Genomic DNA, 23,450 nt, shown 5'->3' with positions numbered 1-23,450 from the left:
GCTGCTCAGACGTAGGGCTGGCCAGTGGCTCCTTTCGAAGCCACTGCCCGGCAGCTGGCCCCGCGGGGGGAGGCCGGAGCTGCCCTCGCGCCCTTCCCAGAGGCGCTCGGCCCAGCGGGGAAACCCGACCCTTCCCTGGGCCCGGCCAAAGCAGCAGCGGCCCCGTGTGGCGGAAGTAGTCAACTGGAGGCTACCGGAGCCGTTCTAGAGTGAACGCAAGTCGGATACCGTTTGTGTCGCTTCAAAAACGTGTGTGAAACAACCATATAGCGCTTAGGGGTCAACATTAAGGAGTACGACGAGTCGAGTGAGGAAGGCAATGCAGAAGGCGGGGCTGTAGGCACTCCGCTGGGGAGTGGCTGGGGGGGCTGCCGCAGCGGGTCCCAGCTGGGGGTTTCCCAAGCTGGGTGGTGGCCATGTGGCTGCTCCCGCCACATCTATTTGACCATCTGATGTATTTTACGACACATCTTTTAAAGGGGCATTCACCGAGGAAGGTGAAGGAGGCTCAGGGTACTAAGCCCCATTTTCTCTACACTGCTCCCCCCAGTCCCGCTCCCAAGCCATCGCATGAGCTACGGCCTTGCGGGGTCCGTGCTCCCGGCTCTGGACAAAGGCCCATCAAGCGTGTGGCCTACACTGTGCGCAGGACTTAGGCTCCCTTAACCCAACTCGGGCACGAGCAAGATGTCACCTCCTGGATCCGTGTCAGGCTGTCACCGTCTCAGACACCCTCTCAAACCTTTCTCCCGAGAGCCCCCTGGAGCAGGCCATGTCAGAAAAGCTTAGGCAGCGCCCTGAGAATTTGCCTTAGCTGTCACACCAAGGAAGCGGCATCTGCAGATGACCTCACAAGAATGCAGGTACATGCAAGTGCACACACACAGCTTTTGACCAAACAGCTTTTTATTGAAAGACCTTAGCACAATAGCAAGCCGGGGAAGGGTGTATGACAATGTGGGGCCCCTCCCCCAGACTCTACTCTGATTCCCATGAACAGTGGGGAGAGAAAAGAACCCAGAAAAGAAACCCTGAACCATCTGGCTGGCCCTGTCCCAGGCAGTGTCAGAACCAAGGGCCCGGGAGAGGCGGGCACCCCCTCTGCCAAGTATCTGACCAATCCACTGCTTCCGCCTCATGCCTCCAGAAGCTTCCCCAGGAACCGGAGGTTGAGGATCTTGAGCTGCTCATCGAGGTCCATGCGGACGATGCCGTCCTCGCCATCGATACTCAGCAGAACACCAGTGGCTTCCCGATCTTCCCCCAAGATTACCTTGACCTGGGGGGAGCACAGGGTCAGAGCCCGTGCCAGCAGCCTGGGGCCCCCGCAAAGCCCAGCCCTTCCTTACCTTATTGTTCTTGGTGGGGGTGATGGGCTCCAGGTGCTCACTGGAGATGCTGACCACCTTCTCACTGTCCTTCAGATACACGGAGCACATGCCTCCCTGGGGGCCAGGTGAGGACAGCTGCTCAGCCTGGCCCGCTCCCCGTTCAGCGCCGAGGCCCACCCCCCAGGGACACCAGCCCAGGGCTCTTTCTACTGTCCCAAGGTAACGGGGTCAGGAAAGCCAAGGCTGGGCCTGGTCTGGGTCCTGCGGTCTGGAGTATGTTTGGAGGGCAGGGGGGAGGGGAGTAACTACATCAGCAGGGGAAACTAACTTGGCTAAAGGCAGACGGCCTGCTTCCCCAAACTTTGACTCTTCTTGCCCCAAACTGACCTCCACTTCTTTCCTACTCTTCCTCGTCCTCCTGGGGTTCCATCTAATGGCAGCCCCACAGTCCTCAGTCAGAGCTTGTCCTCCTCTTTGGTCACTCACTGACAACTTCAAGCTCTCCCGCCCTCCTCCCTCTTTCCCGAGGCCCATTGCCCTTCCCCTGCTCCCAGCTCAGTCTCACCACTCCTGATACACAGTGAAGTGATTCCAAACAGCAGATCTGACCCACCAATCACCCACTTAAGTCCCCCCCATGTCCTCTCAGGACACACTCCACATTTCCCAGGTTGGCGCCAGATGCGGCCCAGCCATACTCTGGCATCATCGTTCACCCTGGCTCTGCAAGGTTCAGCTACAAAGGAAATACTTCTCCTTCCTCCATGCCTCCAACCCTCATTTAACCCTTCCCCCAGAACTTTTTTAAAGATTTATTTATTTATGCACACAGAACTGGAGTTCAGGCCAGAGGTGCAGGAGTGGTGAAAAGATTCACCAGAGTGGGGAGCAGAACAGGTAGACTGAGGAGTACACTGCTGAGGGGAGCAGCAGGTAAGACCAGAGGTCTGTGGCACCCTGTGGATCACTTCCAGGACTGGGGACTGAACTTGTACTGAAGTGGCTGTGGCTAGCTTCGCAGTGCTGCTCTTTAACCTGCTGCGCCACCAGGGTAGGCCCCCCCAAGAGCTACTCTTGACGTACTCCTATTCTTCAGGTGTCTACCCAAATGTTACCTGTTCCAGGAAGCCCTCCCCAATCCAGGGGTGCCTCATCTGAGTTCACACAACTCCGCTGCTGTTTGGCTTTCCTGATTCCAACTCTGGTCCCTCAGACTATCACTGTGGGGAGAAGTCGCCCCACTGGGGTGTGAATCTGTGAGGGCGGGGCCTGGAAACTTTTGGCCTTTGGTGTTAATTGGAATTTACTAGAAAGCCAACAAGGTGCTGGTTTTTCCTCCAGGAGCCGGGGGTACTTTAGAATAAAACGCAGGCTTATTAGTCAGCAGCACGCCCTTAAGTAAGCTATATTTGTGATGTTTCTGAAGCAGCAGACAGATGACAAGAAAAAGAATTAAATGGAAGGCCTCCCTAGTGGTGCAGGGTTTAAGTCTTGGCACTACGAAGCGATCCACAACCACTGCAACACAAGTTTGATCCTGGCCAGGGGGGTGACCCACAGGGTGCAGCAGACCTCTCCTGTCTTGCCCATTGCTCCCCACTGTTTCCAGTGAGCCCTCTCACTTCCCCGCACCTCTGTCTACAACCCAATTCCTGTGTGCACAAAAATAAATAATTCTTTAAAAAGAAAGAATTACACAGACCTACAAGAGACATCTGGGATGGCCTGCATGGTTCCCGAGAGTTAGAAGGAAAAAAGTTCTAGCTAGAGCAGAGGCCCCGAGGCTGGAGGGAACTTAGTGCCTTTGAAGAAAGGAGCCCAGTGGTGCTAGAGCAGGGAACGCCTGTGTGGGTGCCCAGCACCCACCTGAGACGATCTCACTCAGGGTCCATCAAAAAGTAACTGGGGGCTTGGGCCCTCCCTGGTGGTGCAGGGGGTTAAAGCACAGCACAGAGAAGCTTACACCACTTCAGCATGAGTTCGATTCCTGCCTGCCCCGGAGGTGACCACATGGCACGGCAGACCTCTCCTGACCCGCCCGCTGCTCCCCTCAGCAGTGTACCTCGTCAATCTGCCTGTTCTGTACCCCACTCTGTCTCTGGTGAATCCCCTCACCCTCCGCATCTCTGACCTGTACCCCAGTTCTGTACAAATAAATAAACCTTAAAAAAAAAAAAAAAGTGACTGGGGGCCAAGTGCTGGCCCAGGGTGCTGGGGCTCCAGCGTGAGCACAGCCAACAGAAGGCCCGAGGCTTGTGTGCCCCACCTTTCCGCATCGGCTCCTCTAGTTATAAACAGGTACTGGGAGACGTGAGACTGGGCAGTCAGGCAGGGGAAGACACACCCAGTAACTGCCGAGATGGGGGTGCCAAATGAGAGAGTGCTGGCCTGGACCCCACTTACCGTGACGCTGCGGATGACGCCTGTCTGCCCCACCACCTGTGTGTCCAGGTAGGTGTCCCGCACCTTCACCTGGATGTCAGTGGTTACCCAGTCGCTGGAGTTCTGCTCAATCCCTGAGCCCGGTGTGTGCGGGTTATAGCCCCCGGGGGAGGGGGCGCCAGGTGTCATCGGACTGTAGCCAACAGGGCTCGGACTGGGGCTCGCCTGTGGGAAACCACCGAGTTGTTGGGACTGGGTAACATGGCCTGGCTGTCCCAACTGTCCCACCGGCACCCTCAAGGGCACGCAAGCTGACCAGTACCTGGTAGGCCATGGGTGATGGTGTGGGATGGTAGCTGGCAGGGGAGTGGGTATTCTGGTAGCCAGCTGGGCTTGGCGCCACCTGGTGGTAGCTCTGGGGACTGGGGCTGGGCTGGTAGGAGCCCTGAGGGGACGGGGCTGCGTAGGGGGAGAACTGGTCTGTGTTGTACCTGCAGAGACCAGGAGAGAAGGGAGCATGTATGGGATGGCAGGAAAAGGAGGTAGCACTGGCCAGGGACTGGGCAGGGGCTGCTCAGGGCTAGCCCCAGCGGACTCACATGGCTGGCGTTCCCGGTGTCTGCGGGTTGTATTGTGGGTTGACCTGTGGGGAGGAGGGGTCTGGGTAGCCCGGTGTTTGGGGGTTCGGGGTGCCCCCATAGGCCTGGGGAGATGGGGTGGGCTCGTCGTCAAAGGCGTACTCGTATTCTTCTTCAGCCCTATCGGGGAGAAAAATCTGTTGAGAACAACTGGGGTGACCAGAGAGCAGCCAGTGTTTCCAGAAGAACCCTGGACCCCAGGAGGCACGGAGAACACCTCAACTTCCCAAGAGCCCAGTTCGGAGGCTTCCAGTTCCCCACTGAGGAGACTGGGAGATGAGGCTGCCTGCTGGAGGCCACACAAGCTGGGTCACCTGTTATAGCTCCAAGCGGGGGAAACTGAGAAGAGGCTGGAGAGCTTTTGCACACCGCCCCTGCTCCTTCCCATGACCAGCCTGGGGCTGCAAGCAATGCTTTTGGGGTGGACCACAGAGAACACCCCCACCCCTCAGATCCCCCGTGGTTCAGGGTACCCTGTGCCCAACTGGCTCTCACCGTGATGGGGTGTTCGGGTTATTTGGATCCCAAGCCCCACTCTGAGCAGGAGTGCGGCTGCCATCATGCAGGGGTGTCTGTGAGCCATAATGTGGGGTGCGGCTGCCTGGAATGGGGGAGAGGCACGTGTCCTTCAGTTTTATCCCAGCTCTAGCTGTCCCCACATCGTCCCCTGCGTGTCCCCAGAGCGTGCTCACCGTCCTGGAGAGGTGTCTGGGAGCCGTACATAGGTGTGCGGGAGCCGGAGCCGTACATGGGTGTCTGGGAGCCGTACATGGGCGTCCGCCCGTATGTCGACGTCATGCCACCTGGGCACCGTGAGCCCCTGTGGACAGAGAACAGGGTGAGGAGGGCCCTCTCACCACCCAGCCGTCCTCCGCCTGGCCCAGCCTGGCCCGTACACTGTGGTGAGCCGCTGGCGGTCCACGGAGATGGTCTGGCAGGTGGAGTGCAGCTCCACTCGGGCCGTGGACTCCGTGGCATCCTTCACCACACCGATGTAGCCTAGTGGGGAGTAGGAGTCAGGCCCGGAGGGGTCCTCCTTCACCACACACCCCCAGCCCCCACTTGGCCTCACAGGTCACCTTTGTAGGGCCCCTGGGAGATCCGCACAGTCTGGCCGATGAGCTCATTGTCTCTCTGTCCCCGGCCTCTGCTCATGTCACCGCCTGGGCTACCAAAGCCTCCACGCTGACCTGTTGGGGCGGGGGGGGAGGGGGAGGAGAGTCAATAGTCCCTCGGGTCATGCCCTCCCCTGACATGCTATGCCCACAGCCTGGGCACCCTCCAGCCCTCTTCCACTGCCTGACTCCTCCCTGTGCTGGGTTAGAAGCTGTCTCTGGGTTCCCCTCACAGTCTCCTGGACTTTCCCTTCAGAGCCCTGAAAGTTTTGGGCTGCAATGTGGGGCAGGGCCAGTCATCCTGTGGGCTGTGTGTCCCACGATGGCAGATGCTCAGTGTGGGCTGAACAACTTTCTCCCCACCTCCCCAGACACCCCCACCCCTACTCCCCCTCACCTCCAGCGCTGGGGTGCATGGGGCTGGTGATCCGGGGACTCATGGGGGCAAAGCCACCCACGGTGAAGTTGGTCACATCCCGGGGCTAGGAGAGGGGCAAGAAGTGAGCTGGCAGCCAGGTGCCAGGCTCCCTGCCCCCGTGATACGCTGCCTGTCTCCATTTGGGAAGTTGGGCTTGAACCTCCCAGCAGCCATCCTGCCCTCCTCCTGATGACACTGCCCCCATCTCCCCTCAGGGAAAAGCCACAGTATGTGCCACATGGCAGAGGCCCAGGCTTCCCTGTGGCAAGTCATGGAAGGGAAATGTGGGAGCCAGGAAAGTGAATCCCAGTGCCCCAAACTCCACGAGCTAGGCTAGCTTATCACCCCCCTGCAGGGCCCCAGGAAACCACCTCCTGTTGCCAGCTGCTCAGAGGCCCAGCCGTGCTCCTTTGCCAGCTGATTCTGCACAGCTTTTCTGCCACAGGCCCTGGGGCCTTCCCCACATTCAGGTCTCTGCTTAACACTGCCTCCTTGAGGTTCTCGCACCAAGCGGCAGCCCTCCCTGTATCCCACTTTATTTTTCTTTACGGTGCATGTACTAAGCACGTGTTTATCTGTCCATCAGCACAGCAGTGGGGCTAGGAAGGCAGAGATTTCTCTCCAGTTCACTGTTGTATTGCCAGTGTCTGGCATCCGACTAGCGATGGATAAAATCAAACGTGAATGATTTTGTGAGCAGCTCAGAATCCCGGGAAACCTTTTTTCATACTTCATCAAGGACCTAACCTTGCCCCGAACCTGCAAAATGTCATCCTGGTCACTCCTGGGGCCAGGAAAGACTGGAGAGCCGAGGTGTCCAATAGCCACGGTGCCACCGTGCCCGCCTCACCTTTGAGCCCCCAGCCAGCACCAAGTGGCGGGTCTTGCAGACAAACATGCCTCCGTTTTCCACCAGTTTCTTACAATGCAGGAAAACAAAGCTTCGGAAGAGATGGCGGATCTCACCCTCGCGGCCCTGGAGGGGAAGGGGGCCAGTCGTGGCTTGTTCCACCCAACTCTCCCAGGCACAGCCAGGGGGCAGGAGCCCATGCTCACCGAGTGGGGGCCGTCAATGACTTTGACAATGTCTTTCACGTGGATGTTGTTCTGTTCTGAGTCCAAGGCCACGGCAAAGCGGTTGTCCTTTTTCCGGGTGACAGCTTGGTGCCTGACAGTCACCAGCTTCCCACACATGTTCAGCACCTATAGAGGGTGAGGAGGAGTCTGAGAGGATGAGGACAGAAGAGCGATGTGGAGCAGGGCTCCCCTCAAGTGGGAGGATCCTTTCTTGTGGGAGACTGTCCCAAATCCTGCAGACTTCCTGGCTCTGGGGTGGGCAGTGGCAGGGCACTGGGAAATCCCCAGGCACTGGGCCAATCAAAAATGTTTCCAGTCATTCCGGACCCCCTTTGGGGGAGTCAGAGAGAACATCAGGGAACTGAGAGACGAGGAGAGTGGTAGAGTAACCCAACAGCTCACGCTTATCCATCACTGTGCCAGGCCCATGCTAAATTCTATATACAAAATTCCAATGGAAAAGGAAAATCCCCCCACCCCCCGCCAGGTCTCACCCCGGGAAGGATACCGTCATGAGTCCCATCTCACACAGGGAGGATCTCAGGCCCAGGGGAGACCAGTCACCAGCCCACGGTAAGGGCACAAAAGCAGCAAAGCCAAGACGCGAACCCAGAGCCCAAGACCCTGAACATCACACTCTGCGGCTCCCACATCCATGGGGAAGGGGCCAAAGGGAGGAGGGCAGCTTGGCACCTGGTCCGCGGCACCCAATGCAGGTGCACACCGTGTGCCCGGGGAGCGTGTCTCCGTGGGGGAAGCAGCTGAACCTTCATCTCCGCTTCACAGGAGGCGAGATGTGGAGGGGGACGAATACCGCCCTCACAGCAAGCCCAGCCTGCTACCAGAGCGGCCAGCTCAGCCTCGCTGCCACGCCAGAGCCACACACCTGGAAGGTCTCCCGCTCCAGTCGCACAATGACGCCCACAGTCTCGGAGTCCAGCTGCACCAACTCCCCCCACTCATGCTGGCCCCCGACATCCACCCCTGACGCTGTCTCCGAGCAGAGCTGCAGGTCCCGGGGGAGCACCTTCAGCTGTGGGCAAGAGGAAAGGGCTAAGGCAGGCCCAGGAGGCCCGCCCGCCTGGGGCTCCTCGGGGCGCTTCCGCCCCACCCCCTCTCCCTACACCTACCTCGTGCATGGTGAGGTCAGAGAAGAGGATGACAAAGTTCTCCTCCACCCGTACAATAAGGCCTGTGTCGCCCTCGAACCGGCCAGCTATCACCTTCACGTGGTCCCCCATCTTGAAGTACTTCCGAAGTTCCTGGGCAGGGAACTCCAGCATGTCCTAGAATTGGTGTGGGGACCAGCAGGTCAGGGGAAGCCACACGACCCAGTCTGCCTCACCGTCTTCAGAAAAACATCGTCCGAACCCCCTTTCCAGGCCCACACCACCCACCGGGATGACCTGAGGTCACATGGCCGGTCCTCCACCCGCCTCAGAGACAGTGCACCTCAGACTCAGGACCTCAGCCTGGACGACCTGCAGACGCACTCGGAGACAGCTGTCCCCTGACACGTGACATCAGACTAGGCCCACCTCAGACCCACCCAGAGACAGTCTCATCCCAGACCGGCACACAGGCCTGGACAAGCTGCCCCCAAACCCCCTCCCCAAGCAATGAAATCAGGCGGCCGTCTCAAGGGCGCACAGCTACGCCAGGCCCTCAGCCCCAGACCTGCGCGCCGCACCCACCTTGAGGTCCTCGTGCTTGGGCATGATGGTGATCTTGTTGCCGTCCACACTGAGGATCTTGCCCTGCAGGTTGATGAGCTCGCCCTCACACACCTCCACGTTGTCCCCAGGTTGGAAGTTGTGTTCCCGTTCCTTCCCTGCAGCGCAGAGACAGCGCTGACTTGGGGACTGCCCACCACCACCACAGCCGCCCCTCCCTCCCTGGCCTGGCGGCCAGAGCGGGCCAAATACCTGTGCTCTCAGTCACCACCTCCAGGTCGATGCCCTCCGGCTGGTCCTCAAACTTCTCCAGTTCAGAGAGGGTGGGCTTCACACCCTCCGTGATCTGAGCCCCAGAAGACAGGGAGAGGAGGAAACAAATGAAGGTCAGTGTCGCAGTTCAGCTGAATGGCTAGGACAGATGGGTGACAGATGGGTGACTGGGGGAGACGGCTCTGGGGTCTGGATGCAAAGGAGAGAGAAGTTTGGCCTGCTCGTACCCCCATTAGCATGACCCCTCTGGGATGCTCACCACAGCAGACATAGCAAAACTCTTGAAAAGAAAACCCTTGCGGCTGTAACGGTTCCCTTCGAAGATGAGGAAGTCACCATCAGAGGCAACGTCACCTCCCAAGGACCTGGAGGAGAGTTTGTGGAAGAGAGATTGAAGATGAGGTTGCGGGCAAATCTTGCTGCACCTCGGTCTCCTCAAAGGGAGACTGGCGAAGGGAGGAGAGACCACAGAGCAACAGACCCAGCATCCTGACACAGACCCCCGGCGGCAGTGGCCACTCACAACGCCTTACGGCTCCCCTCAACGCAGGGGTGCTCGGTCCCACCACTCCACACTCCACTGCCCCCTCCTGCTTTGTCATTCGCCACTGCACACATCACTAACAGCTACCGTTTAGCTTTTACCCCCTGCTGTTGCCTTGTTTCTCCTAGAATGGGGCCTGCCCTGTGCCGGGCGCTCAGTGACCAGCAGCTGACAAAGCACTGGGCAGAGTACTGGCCTGCTGCACGCACAGGGCTCACTGCTGCTCGCCATGCCGGAGACAGCAGTCACCTGCCCGTGTTTTGCAGGCGGGGAGTGAGGCTCAGCGAGGGCACGCTGCCTGGCCTAGTGGCCACGCGAGTCGGCCCGAAGGGCAGGCTCCCCCGTTGCAGTGACTCTGACCTCTCACAGGCTCCCACACAGGGCCTGTGGAGAAGCGCGCCCGGCAGCTTTGAAGGTTCTCTGCCTACTCCTCTCCTGCCCACCCTCCCCGCTGGAGCCCCGCCTTGCCAGGAGCCCTAGGCTGCGCCTATGTTCCATCTAGCAGAGGGTGAGGAGAAGACTTTACATCATCCTGGGAACCTGAGTGTCAGGGGATCAGAAAGAGACGTTACAGACCCTGACACGTCAATAGACCCCATTTTGTCACACAAAACATCAGTCACACCACGTGCCAGGTGCTGCTCCCAGCACACGTGCATAGGATTCCACTGGACCCTCAGGCAGCCCTGAGGCATGGGGACAAGTACCTTGCCTGAGGCACCACGCCAAGCTAACCACGCACGCTGCAGCGGTCAGGGTCCAGCCCTGTGAGGGAACTTGCACTAAGGCTCTGGGGACGCGGCACAGCCAGCCCGCAGGGACATGTACCTGATCTTCTCGGCATCGAACAACCTCTGTGGAGGCCGTTTAAACTTCTTCCTCTTGGCAAACCAGTCTTTCTGTGGAGGAAAGGGGGCATGTGTAGGAGGGGTGAGGGAGGAGGGCTACCCAGGCAGTGGGGATCAAACAAGCCCCCCCACAGGCACTTGTGCCCACAAACCAAGCTCATGCGGGCCTTGATGCGGTCATAGTCGATGCGAGGGATCATCTTCAGGGAGATGGTGTTTTGGCTGGGCTCTACATAATCCACCTGAGGAGGACAGTCGGGGGGTCACGAGGGGCCCAGCTCAGAGCCAGAGCCTTGCGCCTTCACAGTACACAGAAAGAAGGTGCCAGGGAGAGCAAGGCAGAGGGTCATGGGGAAGAAATCAGACAGCTGACGACTCCCAGGTCTCACCTAGCCTATCTACCTTCAAAACTCTGCAGTGGGACACCCACTGCCGGCTCGCCACCTCTGCATGGATGTCTAACAGGCCCCACATGAGCACAGCCACAACCAGAGACCCGAGTCCCCCACACCCACTCTTTCCAGCCTTCTGCTTACTCTTCCTTCTGCTCAGGCACCCACCTGGAGTCACTCTCAATGCCATTCTCTTCCACCCACATCCAGTCTGTCAGCAAATCCTGTCAGCTCGTCCTTCAAAATATCCGCCCCCTCCCCTCCTCTCCTCCTGTGGCCTGCCCTACCTCACCCTGCGCCCCACACTGGGGCAGCAGTCCCCTTGCTGGTCTCCCTGCTGGGCCCCAGCCAGTCCATCCCAGGCTTAGTGGGCTGGCCAGCCCCGTGGGAACGCAGGGCTGTGTGAGGCAGAATGCTGGCAGTGGCTCCCACCCACTGGCTCCCAGGACCACTCCCCCCGCCAAATTACAGCAAGCAAACAGTCTCCATTTCCTGCTAAATAACCCCCTGCGTAGCAGATGCCAAGACTGTGGCGAAGCAGCAGTCTACGCTCAAAGCAGTTATAGTCGGTCCCCGCACCCCGAGACCCTCCCGTCAGGAACAATAAAAACCAGCATCCTACAGCGGGCAGTGGGCCGGCTCCCTCCTTGAGCTGACCCCCCACCTCGCTCTCCCTCACCCCGCTTCAGCCAGCGGCAGGCCTATCTCAGTGCTGTCCCTTCTACCCTAAGGAGGCCACGTGGCTCACGCCGTCCCTCCTTCAGATCTGTCGGCACGCTCTGACCACACAGACGGCCGCCCCTCCCCAGGTGCACAGCAAACTCCAGGCAGTCTCATCTGACTGAGTGGGGATCTGCTCTCTGCACTGGGACAGGGGCTGGAAGGACTGAAGGAAGGAGACTGCAACAGAGCAGAGGAGCAGACGTGCAGACTGCAGTCCTGGGCTCCTCGGCTGCCCCGCCCCACCCAGGCACCTGAGCAATGTCGTCCTTGTAGATGCCCCGCTTGAGCCGGACCCAGGACTTTGGTTTCAGGTTGGCCACCTCCTTCACCACTTTGAGTACATCTGTCATCTCCTTGATGGGCACCATCTGCTGGTTCCAGTAGCCGAGCCGCAGGTTCCCCACGCCCTCGATGGCCTGCTTCACGTGGGTCTGCTTGTAGGCCTCCACGTAGATGTAGCCCTTCACATGCTCTGGTGCCACTACGGACTTGATCTGCAGGGGCTGCGGAGCCGAGCCGTGGAGAGGACAGTGAGGCACGACTGCTGACAAGTCCCGGCCACCACCCAAAGAATTTATCCCACAGAAACACTTTCATGCCCTGACACAGTGTTCACTGAAGAGTTAATTATTAAAGAGACAGAAGGGGTCCTTCCTGGTGGTGCAGCGTGTTAAAGTGCAGCACTGCTAAGCTGGCAGCAGCTGCCACTTCGGCACGTGTTTGATCCCGGCCAGGGAGCTGACCCACATGGCACAGTAGACCTCTCCTGTCTCACTCACTGCTCCCACTCTGAGGAATCTTTTCACCCTACTGCACCTGTGGCCTACACCCCAGTTCTTGGACCTACACCCCATTCTCGTGTGTATGAATAATGTAAAAAAAAAAAAAAAGGCAAGTCCGTGTGCTGTGATGCAGAAGAGCCCACATCTCCATGAAGAGCACCTGAGCATGGCACCGGAGCGGCTACGCTACCAGCAGGCAACTGCCACCAGACCAGAAGCAGAAGTCATTTCTAAGACATTTTACAATTAGCAGTCTAGCCTAACCAGAGCCACAGACCTAACAGAAATCTGTGAAGGGAGAAACGAATTGTACATCAGTAACAACTGCGAGGGTAACAGCCCACTTTAACAAGGGGTAGAACGACTGGACAGACCTTTAAGGACAGAACCCGATGGGCCCACTAGACCTGCCAGAGCCAGAACAGGGGTGAATGTTCTTTTCAGAGGCACTGACACTCTCCAGGAGATACCATCTGTCAGACCATAAACCAACTCTCGATAAATGTAGTGATGAAATCATTCCAACCACATGGAATGAAATTAGAAATCAGTTACAGAAGAACATTTAAGAAATTTACAAATCTGTAAAAAATACTCCTACACAGCCAAGGGGTGAAAGAAACTACACGTGCAATTAGAAAACATGTTACAGTGAATGAAAGCCAAACACAGCACAGCACAACTTACAAGATGTGGAGGGAGCCACCTGGAGGCCAACTTGGAAAAAATCTCACCATAATGTAACCTCTCTTGTCAAGTAAGAAAAGGAAGAAGATCCCACACCCAAAGTAAACAGAAAGAAGAAATAAGCACGGGAGTGGAAGTAAGGAAAACTGAGAGGACCACGAGAACCAAAAGGTGGCTCCTGCACAAAGTCTTAAGTCGAGAATCACTGACCACGAAAGAGGGAAGACTCCAAATACTCCAGTCAGGCGCCGCAGCACAGCATCGTCCCAAGCGCCAGCTGGGAGCGGGCACAGCGCAGTGGGATGCCTCAACAAGCGACTGCATGCTGTCGACAAACCACAGCGGAGCAGGCCTGCGAGAACCAGCGGTCACCGAGACACGCAGCCTCGTCTTCCCGGCCGCGACTTCCCTGCCGTCACTCACAGCACTGCCACCGACAGACCGCAGAGCCTCACCGCACACGCGAGGACGCGGTGCGCCTCAGCCTACCTCACACCCAGCATCGCCGACGGCAACGCCGAAGGCATCGCAAGAACACTATGACCCCGCGCGAGCACAGGCGAAAATCTCCAATAAAACAACATCACGTCCAGCAACTTACACGGAGAGTCACATCCCAGGACTAGGAGTAGATACCTCAGGCTTGGAAAGTTAGTTTCAAAAACCTGGCTGTGACAGTGGAAGGTGGAGACCAGCCCAGACGCACCGGGCGCGGCAAGAGGCGACAGTGCCGACCACGGCAGCGGCAGGCTGACACCCGGGGAAAGGCTTTACAAGAGACGCTGCTCGACACGCAGGGAAAGTGGTCTGGAAAGACACGCGGGCCAGTAATAATTACTTCTAAGAGACTCGGCTATCAAGAGAATTTGGACTTGTAAGAAACATGTGCACTGCTGAGGTCATCAGAGACAAACAGGGCCCTCGAATCGCGTCCAAGGCACAGGGAGGTCTGCGCATATCTAAACCCAGAGGTCTCAGCCACTGACTTGCTCTCGCTAACACCAGAGGCCGAGGACTCTGGATTTGGCTTCGCACGCCTCACACGAAGTGAGGAGGGCAGCGGGCGGGCAGCGGCAAGCAGGCAGTGAAGGCCGCGACAGCCTTCCCGCCTGGCCTGGCGCCCAGCGGACAGTCCCCCCGTGACAGGCCTACATTACTGAATGCGAGCCAGGGCTGCTTACCCACGGGGTGCTGAGGAGCCAGCAAGCAGCCCTGAGGGGAGTGGCTTGGTCCAGGTGACACGGCTAAGCAGCTAGGGACACGATTCACCCCTGGCACTTGGAGAAAGGCCTGTGCCCTTACCGCAGCATCTGCTGGCATGCAGGTGGCATCACTTCCTATCTGCCCATGCTGGGAGGCCTGAAGGGACAGGGCCAGCTTGGGCAAGGTCACTACTGTGTCAATGGCTCCTGGGGCAGGGACCAGCCCAGAGGGGCTCAGCGATGAGAAGGCATGAAGGAACTCCCCTGCACAGACTTGTTTTCTTCCAGTTCTGAGGCAAAATGCCCTGTCCTAGGACACCCTCCCAGAAAGAGGAGGGAACAGCACGGCTGGGCTCACCCCCAGAGGGCTAAGGGGTAGGAGCACCTTGCCAGACATGCTCAGGGAATGAAGACAATGCTCTGTTAGGCAGCGAACGCTTCAATCGGGGAGCTGAAGCAATTCATGGAACAGGCTTTGCTGCCTCGCACAAAGGGCGCCCAGTGCTTGAGCCTCAGTGCCCCTCTCTGGGTTTCACCCTGTCCACACCCAAGCTGCTGCCCGCCTGACTCACCGTGTCTGTGAACTGATAGGCAATGAACTTGCGCATCAAGGAAATGGCCGTGGCCCGCTCCTCCCCGATCTAGAAGAAGAGAGGAAGGCTCAAGGGACGGGACACACAGGAGAGGAGGCAGGGTGGGCGGCCCGCGAGCAGGGTGACTGGACAAGGAGAACAAAACACAGAGGGGGAGAACAGGACGCTGGAAGAGGCAGAGCAGGAGAGCCAGACAGCAAGAAGGACGGACGAGACCCAGTGAAGTAGAAGGAGAGGAGAGGAAGAGACAGGGAGGGAGGGGTGAGGGAGGGGCTGAGAGATGAGTATGGTGGAGAAAGGAGGACCAAGAGACTGACAGACAGATGCAGGACAGACAGAAAAGGATCACTGACAAAGCAGCCTCGTCACTCCCCGCCGCCACGCCTCTCAACCTAAGAGACCAGAGCACACACCTTACACTTGACAGTCCAGAGATTGGGGTCCCTAGATAGGAGAGGAAAGGGAAGCCCTTCAGTGACACTGTCTCCCCACCGTGAAGGGCATGAAGCACCACCCCATTCCTTCCCCTTCCCCTCCACCCTTCCACTCACAAGCAGAGGAGAGAAAAGTGCCAACTTCTCCCCCGCCGCCCCACCATCCACCACCCTGCATCTAAGTTACTCGCCGGCTCATCACCCCAGCACAAGTGTCTCGCCTCAGCCCTCCCGCCCCAGTCCCTTACTTGACTCCAGGGAGCAGCTGCTGCTGGGTGATGTCGTCAGAGAGCTCATCAGATCCTCCGTACACCCTGGGCAGTGGGGGGCATTCAGACCCTGACCCTTCCAGAAAAGGGATCACAGCTCCCCTCCTGCCCCAAACCACGCCTTACGTCTCTCCCACAGAAGACTTGGCATATTTCTTCATGTAATACTCGCCCAGCTCTTCTTCTCGCTGGTCCCTGGGGTGAGAGGGGAAATAAAACACAAATTGAGGTTGACCAGAGGAGAGCGTGCTGACCTGCCCCAAACCTCCCCACAGGAGCCAAACTCTCCCGTCCCCCTCTCTGCTTACCTCCAGAGGTTTTGCAGGCGGCGAGCTCCAGAACGATCTTCATCCAGGACGACATTATCAATGTTGGACGCTGAAAACAAATGGGCAGCCGGGGTTAGCGAGGGGGTGAGGAGCAGGACCTGGGGAAATTGGTGGGGGTTGAGTGAGCCTGGGCTGGGCCCCAGGGAAGGAGATACCTCACCAAGGAAACCCCAACCCTCTCTCCTATTCTGCTCTGCTAAGCAATCTGCTCCTTGTGAAAAAGACTTGGGACAGGGCCCAGCAGTTGGGGACATCCAGCTGTTCCCCATCTCACAGCACTGTCAAGCATGCCCTGAACTCCACCCCACCCCACCCCACCCATCAGGTTCACACGCATAAAAACACATGTATACTTTCCCAGGCCAGACCTGGCCCAGAGCCCCCTGTCTCTGGATCCCACATGAGTCAGAACCCCCAGGGCCGGACAAGGGTCTAGGGTGAGGGAGGGTGCCTCGGGCAGGAAGGTGATGCCAGGATTATGGGAGGAAGGTCGCAGGAATTGCGACTTTTCAGATTCTTACCTTCAATCTCTTCTACTTGGAGGAAGAGGTGGTGGTGGTGGTGGTGGTGGTGGTGGTGGTGGTGGTGGGCGAGGGCAGACAAAGTATGAGCCAAATTATAGCAGCAAAATCAACCAATGGGTTGGGGGAGGGGAAGGGAGGGACACAGGAAGGTCAAAAATCAAAAGTAAATAAAGGCCAGGCACCAGGTGGTTGGGGAGAAGCCGAAATGTATGAGGCGCACAGAACGGAAAGTAACAGGGAGGGGGAGCACTGGCCCAGGAAGTGGGGGGTGTCTTGGGACAGAGCCCACCCACCCGTACAACCCCCAGCAGGGATTCACTGGGGTCCTGGGATCCCAGAGACCTCTCCCCACACTCCACCACCCCACAGCCCCGGCCCCCCCATCTCATGGGCCTAAAAGGAAAAGGGTACGGAGCTGGTCTCTCTGGCAACGACAGAAAGAAGCAAGGTGCGGAGGGCTGGGGTTGGGTGGCTCAAGGCAGGGGGTGGGGAGGGGGCGCCCAAGCCCTCTCACCGTACCCCTTGGCGGCCTTGCAGAGACAGTACACGCACCTTTCTCTAGGATGTCCTCTGCTCCGTCCTCCCACTGGTCCTCATCCTCATATTCATCGTCCACATCTGAAACAAGAAGGCCCAGAGGTCAGGGGACACACATAGCAAAGGTGACCTCCTGACAAGGGCTCCCAGGAAATATCTTCTCTGGGAGGCGCGCACCACAAATTCCACCTTCCAGATCGGGACACGAGGCTCAAACAGGTGAGACTCCAAGCAGCAGGTCATATCTCCGGTGCAGACAAACCTGGTGCCCAAGTCATCCCCCTGCCCCCATCCATTAAAAAAATAAGATCGAGGGTCCTCCCTGGTGGTGCAATGGGCTAAAGCAGCTCTATGAAACTATCTGCAGCGACCGCGCCACAAGTTCGATCCCCGGTCAGGGAGTTGATCCACATGGCGTGGCAGACCTCTCCTGTCTCCCCACTGCTCCCCTCAGCAGTGTGCTTTGTCGATCTGCCTGCTCTGCTCCCCTCTCTATCTCTGGTGAATCCTCTCATCTCCTGCACACACTTCTGGCCTGTACCCCAGTTCTTATATATATAAATAAATAAATCTTTACCAAAAAAATGAGACGAAAGTGAGCAAGCAGGAAAATTCTATCTCAGCTCTCAAGGAGTCTGGTATACAGCTTGTTTTAAAGACAGAATTTGTGGTTTGTTGGTCTTATTGTTCCTCCCGCCCCTTTGTGAGGGGATGCGCGGGGCACCTACTACGTGCCCTCGCTATTCTGAGAACTCGCCTCAATTCCCTGAGGTCACCCTGAGGGAGGTACCACCCTACTCCAGTTTCACCGTAAGGGCCTAGGGCCCAGAGAGGAACTTTAGATGTATGTGCTCCCAACTCCCTAAATCATTCTTACTGAAACAAGAACTGTATGCTCCCTGTACAGAGGGGAGTAAGAGGCTCCGAGAGATACACAGTAACTCTCTCAGGGCCTGGTGGAGAAAATAATGGACCCTGGCATCTGCCCCCCACTTCTAGGGAGCCTGCACTCTCTGTCACAGAGACTGATATTGCTGACTGGTGATGGGACTGTGGTTGTGTATTTTTAAATAATCTTTCAAGGAACGACACAAATATTTTGGGTTTTTGTGATTTGCGTTGACATCATGCACGGGTGAATGGGAGGACAAATAAAAAAAAAAGTTTGGCACTAAGTTATTGCATGTTTATGCTGAAGTGACAAAAAGGGACATTCAGTATACTACCCCATCACTGTGCATTTTTGAAACTCACACATACAAAAATGTTTTATAAAAAGTACACCAAGGGTCTGCCTGGTCGCACAGGGGTTAATAAGTCTCCTGTTAATAAGCTATCACCAGGCACTGTGGCACCAGTTTGATCCCCAGGCAGGGAGGCGACTCACATGGCGCAGCAGACCTCTCCCGACCACCCACTGCTCCCCTCAGCAGTGTATTTCAGCAGAGCTGCCTGTTCTGCTCCCCATTCTGTTTCTGGAGAATCCTCTCACCCCCGCACCTCTGGCTTGTACCCCAGTTCTGAATGCATAAACAAATAAATCTTTAAAAAAATAAAAAACACCAGAGAAATGGAACTGAAGGTGGAAATCCAGCCTCTGCTCAGCACCACCAGTGCTGCACTTACCAGCCTCATCCAGAATAAAGCCACCATGGCGGGGTTTCTTGGGGGGCCGGTCATCATCTTCCTCCTCCTCCTCTTCATCATATTCTTCTTCCTCTTCCTCCTCCTCTTCTTCCTCAGGTTCTTCCTCCTTTTCACTGCCTGCTGCACTCCGCCGTTCCTCCTCTACCTGCAAAGTCAAGAAGGATTGGGGCACCAGGGCTTTTGTACCCCAAAATTTGGACGGATTTCCCCAACCCAAGCCTGACCTCAGCTCTGCCAGGCCAATCGCAGTCCCCTCTCTGAGTACATGCCCTTCGACTCTGGCTAGGTCTCTGTCCGCATCAGCAGTCACCCATTTAACACTTGGGAGCTGAGGGGGCTCTCTCCCCTTGCCAGCCTCTACTCGTCCCATCAGTGTTACAGCTCCCTGAGGCTGGATCCGTGGCCCTGTCTTTTTCACTCTACAACTCCCTTGGCTGTCTCCTCCACTCCCTGGACGTGGGTAATCTCTGTAAGAATGGCACCCACTGAAATCCATTGCTGAGGGGAGCAGTGGGCAGGTCAGAAGAGGTCTGCCTCACCATGTGGGTCACCTCCCTGGCTGGGGATTGGACTCGTGCTAGTGCTGCTGTGGCTATGGACAGCTTCATAGTGCTGTGCTTTAACCCCTTTGCACCATGGGGGAGGGCCTATATATAGTGAAAGGTACCTATAGGTGGAATAAGAGTAAGACCTTAAGCTTCTGTTGAATCACTGAGTGAGAAAGCAGCATTCTTATTATGAATTTATTGAATGCAACATTCAGTTACATGTTTGACATTTCACTGGGCTGGGGCAAGCAAGCTTCACTGTTGTTGGCTTAATTACCTTTTTGAAATTGGCAAGTCAGGAAGAACAGGCTCAGGCTTATAACCTTCAGAAGGCAACAGTATCTTGCTGAGATTTAATGACATTTTGTTGCTTTAGCTTTATGATTACTTGGTGTTCTTTTTTAAAGATTTATTTACTTATTTATGTACACAACAGCTGGGGTACAGGTACCAGTGGGTGGTGAGAGGCTTCACCAGAGACAGAGAGGGGAGCAGAACGAGCAGAACTGGCAGATCTACTGAAATACAGTGCTATTGAATTATGGCTTAACTGTACCATGAAATACAATGTAGTCCTTTAAGAAAAATTAAATGAGGGGCCTTCCCTGGTAGCAGAACAGTTAAAGGGAACTGACCCCATGGTGCAGCAGACTTGTCCTCTCTCGTCCTCTGCTCCCCTCATCAGTGTATTTCAGTAAATCTACTTGTTCTGCTCCCCACTCCTGTCTCTGGTGAATCCTCTCACCCTCCCCCCGTACCACTGGCCTATATACCCCAGTTGTGTGCATAAATAAATCTTCAAAATAATGTGCTTAAAAAATAAAACCCCACAATGTCCCAGATTTGGACAACTCAGACTAAAAAAGGACCTACAACAGCCCAAATGCCAGGAACTTTATCATCATCAATCTTAGTAAATCCTTCTTTCCAAACCTTGCTCCCCACTCGCTGAGAAGCACCCATTACTCTCTATGTGTTGTCTCAGGACTTGAACTTGTTCCTATACTACCCATCCTTAGCACCCCTTGGCGTAACCACCTATTTCTGAAACTCTCCACCCTCGGACAGACTGCTCTAGGACAGAAACTGTGAGCCCAATATAACCTGAACTCACTGAACACTTGGTAAATGAATGACCGACCAGGTGACGGGCTGAGAAAGGCATGCCAGCCGATTCCCCCAAAAGGGCAGTTATCTGCCAACCCTACATGTCTATACACAGAACCCAGGCTTTCAAGGACTGAGGGAGGGGGTATTCCAAACATCCACGCAGCCTGTCTCTGGCAGTGAAAACAGGCCTCGCGCTGCCCACCTGCTGACAGCACATGAACCAGCAGGTTCGTGCAGTCTGGTGTACTGTTGGGGAAATGCGAGGTGCACAGTGGAAACCAGAGCATCCTGGTCAAAAAGGGAAGCGGGCGTCTGGGCCTCATTACCACCTAACCACAAGCCAAGTGTCTTAAAGCCATGAGTCAGAGATCACGCTTGGAGCAAAGGCCCTTCCGTCATGCTCCCTTCTGTCTCACCCCTACCACAACATCACAGTGCTGGAAACTCTCCTCCGGGAGCAGAGGAGTCCCCAACAGACATAACTGCACTGGCAGATGCCTGCATTGGATAAGCTGACAGCACAGCTAAGCAGGGCAGCTCACGCGAAACCCAGGCAACTCTCCATCCATCCACCTGATGATTTTTGTACACACAAGACACAGGTATATGAAATCTTTTCTTAAATCTCCTCCAGAGGAGGCATAAGTGGCAGCCCATACACCCTGGGGGTTGTAGAAAAGCCCCCTTTCTAAACTAAAGGGGGCTCCCACTTCTTGAGCAAATAATCGTGTAGAATAATCATCAGTTTCAGGTTGCTGGTTCCATCCATGTTCTCCAGAAAACCAGGAGACCTTGATTTTTTTTTTAAATGAAATCACCCCTGTAAGTATTGGGAACTCACTTTACAAATAAGTATACGTTGGGGTTTACATGAAACAATTATAACCGTCTTTGCTTACTGGTTTGTCACTGTTGCCTACTAAATGGAAACTGTGAAAGCAAAGACTTGCCTTGCTTTCCTCTTTCTCCACTACCTACGAAGTCTCTGGAACACACTGGTAAGTATTTAAACGTTCAATAAACCCATCAACCCATCATAAATAAAGCTGGGTAAAAGCCGGTAAGACCGTATTTGAAACGAAGACTGGCCCAGGAAACACTCAACAGGCGAAGCCAGAGTGGGCCTTTCAAAACAGAACGACCTCCTCTGCTAAACCGGCTGTCTCACCCAGTTCAGGCTGAACTGGCGCCTTCAAGGTCTCACCTGCCCTGGCTCCTGTTCTCACACCCAGTGGTCCCATCAAAATGGACTCCGGATCTCCTGAACACCTCAGGCTGCTCCCCACTTTACCCTGGCGCTCCCCTTCCCGACAACACGACCCACTCCTTCACTTGCAGCAACCCCTCTTTCCAACTCACCCTGATGACCCTATGTAAAGCGCAACCAGGACCCCCTGCTCCCCTCCCCTGCTCTTCCCCGGAGCTGCCGCCTTTGCAAGTTTCGTACATTCAAGAGGGCAAAGACTTTTAAACCCTGTTTTATTTACTGGCAAGAGCCCAAGAGCAAAGAAGGTGCCGGCAAAGAGTAGGCACTAAAAACAGGGATCTAGGCGACGGAGCAGACACCCAAAAAGTACTGAGTGGTTACTACATGCCAGGTCCTCCAAACCATCCCCTCGTCTCTCTCTGCCCCTGGGGCAACCCGGCCTCCAGCACCCGGGCCCCCGTGCTCCCCAGCGATCTGCCTATTCTTGTCTCTCCCCGGACTGCCCGGAGCTGCCGGAGGCCGCGGCCAGCTGATCCCCCTGGGCACCCAAGGGGCTTATTTGGCTCGGTCCTGTCCCCAGGCGCAGGGCCTCCCCGAGCGCACCAGCCCCAGACCTCGGCCTCCTCGCCGTCACTGCTGCGCTCGCTGTCCTCCTCCTCGGAGAAATTGCTGTCCTCGCTGTCCGACATCTTCTGCTCTTGCAGGAAAAGACGGCGGCCTCAGCGCGCCCCACAATCCCGAGCCCTGCCCCGAGCCTCAGTTTCCCCGTCGGTTCCCAAGGAGCAGAAACCCCCCCTCAGCGCACTTCCGGCAACCTCGTTTCGACAACTGGTGACCCGAAAAGGGACCCCCGGCGCCACCAGCTTCGCTTCCCAAGTTCCCGAACCCTGTCTCTACATCCCCAGGTGCGCGGCGACCCCCCGGGCCTGCCACTTCGGCGTCCGACCCACCCCTGACCGCTTCGGTTCCACCTCAGCTTTCGCTACCAGCTGCTATTCACACGACGCCTGCCTGGGACTGACGTGACCTCTCGCGAGAACCTACCCGTTATTCGCGCCTAACGCGAGACCTCGGGGCTGGCCCCGGGACACGCTTCCTGGATGCCATCTTGAGAGTGGCGGTGTGACCCTAATGTGTCTCGCGTGATCGCCATCTTGAGGAGGTCAAAAGTGGCCGTGTATTTGGCCCTCGGAGCTAGAGTTTCTCAGCTAAGATTTCGTGCTTGAATTTAGTCCAGATAAGTCATAGGCTGGGCCAAGCCGTCAAGAAGGGAGGAATGAGCTAGTAACAAATGAACAAATAAATCAGACTCAGTCTCACAGCCCTCTGAAACACGCACAGGTGAGAGGCAGCCTCATCTTTCAGAGGAGATAAGCTCAGAAAAACTAATTGAGAAGTGGCAGACCCAAGACTCCTCCCCAAGTTCGGGTAACATCAGGGCTTTTGTTTTCCTATACCGCCTCCTTATGGTGGTTTAAATGTTAGTAATTATTTGTCAAAGACATGGCTGGAGAGAAAGCCAGAAGGGAAAGAAATCGAAAGCCTTTAGAGCACGTTGCCAAAACTTCTCATATAAACATTGGAGCAAAATTCAAGTTCAGAAATTTAATATACCCCAGGGCAATATACCCAGGGCACGTGGGCTAAGATGACAGCAGAGCCTCCAGACTCAAGGATGTGAACACAACACAGAATCATCTCCCCATCAACACACTTTCCCCGGTCCAACCGTACCAAACTAAACCCAACACAGAGTAGCTGGAGCTGGGCGCACTGGAGATAAGCTTCCCCTTCTGCACATTTGGGCCTTTGAACAGTAGCCCTTTCAAACAGGTTCCACATTGAAAGGTTATTATGCAGCAGAAATGCACCATTCCAGAAAAGAGTATGAAGAGTCATTTTTCTTTGCACACACGTTCTTTCTAGTCTACCAGTTGTCCCTGACGCTCTGCCTTGGCAGCATGTAAGGAGAGAGAGATGCAAAACAGCCTCAACTGAAAGCCACCCCCAGGGTACCTCCCATGTGGCGGGATAGAAACCACCGTGATATCCATACACGAATGCATCTCAAACACATCATGTTGAGTGAGAGAAGCCAGACACTTGGATATATGCAGTCAGGTTGCATTCATACGAAATGCTGCAGGAAGATAATCTGTGCAGACAG

General features: G+C 56.1%; 1 protein-coding gene across 3 annotated transcripts; it reads right to left on the bottom strand.

The window, feature by feature from the left end:
* Positions 1-894: 894 nt before the first annotated feature.
* Positions 895-22,295, bottom strand: SUPT5H (suppressor of Ty 5 homolog (S. cerevisiae)). 3 transcript variants are annotated; one of them, XM_012730624.1, is made up of 30 exons: positions 22,234-22,295; positions 21,898-21,975; positions 18,398-18,563; positions 16,787-16,852; positions 16,232-16,243; positions 15,690-15,759; positions 15,508-15,576; positions 15,361-15,426; positions 15,092-15,122; positions 14,658-14,726; positions 11,666-11,917; positions 10,452-10,541; positions 10,280-10,350; positions 9,167-9,272; positions 8,887-8,980; positions 8,656-8,792; positions 8,092-8,247; positions 7,848-7,994; positions 6,941-7,087; positions 6,735-6,860; positions 5,864-5,948; positions 5,431-5,541; positions 5,248-5,350; positions 5,044-5,171; positions 4,847-4,952; positions 4,313-4,471; positions 4,036-4,204; positions 3,735-3,938; positions 1,350-1,445; positions 895-1,279 (listed from the first exon to the last, which is right to left on the bottom strand). In XM_012730624.1, exons 2-30 carry the CDS (start codon positions 21,970-21,972, stop codon positions 1,136-1,138), a joined length of 3,255 nt encoding a protein of 1,084 aa, XP_012586078.1. In that variant the 5' UTR covers positions 21,973-21,975; positions 22,234-22,295; the 3' UTR covers positions 895-1,135. The 3 variants fall into 3 exon arrangements, with proteins under 3 accessions (XP_012586078.1, XP_012586079.1, XP_004690676.1); XM_012730625.1 differs by having other exon boundaries at positions 22,255-22,273; XM_004690619.2 differs by lacking the exon at positions 16,232-16,243 and having other exon boundaries at positions 21,898-22,288.
* Positions 22,296-23,450: the final 1,155 nt, after the last annotated feature.

The sequence above is a fragment of the Condylura cristata genome, unplaced genomic scaffold, assembly GCF_000260355.1.
Source record: "Condylura cristata isolate star-nosed mole 26May11 unplaced genomic scaffold, ConCri1.0 scaffold00028, whole genome shotgun sequence".
NCBI classification, from domain to species: Eukaryota; Metazoa; Chordata; class Mammalia; order Eulipotyphla; family Talpidae; genus Condylura; species Condylura cristata.
The sequence above is the reverse complement of the archived record's forward strand: the minus strand, read 5'-3'. Positions and strand labels throughout refer to the sequence as shown.

What these genes read in the sequence shown, in the direction of transcription:
- SUPT5H (XM_012730624.1), bottom strand. Translation starts at nt 21,972, where the DNA reads ATGTCGGACAGCGAGGACAGCAATTTCTCCGAGGAGGAGGACAGCGAG. An exon ending in ACAAGGACGACATTGCTCAG is followed by an intron (nt 10,542 to 11,665) that starts GTGCCTGGGTGG and finishes TGTCCTCCTCAG; the next exon opens with GTGGATTATGTAGAGCCCAG. An exon ending in CCAAGCACGAGGACCTCAAG is followed by an intron (nt 8,248 to 8,655) that starts GTGGGTGCGGCG and finishes CACCAATTCTAG; the next exon opens with GACATGCTGGAGTTCCCTGC.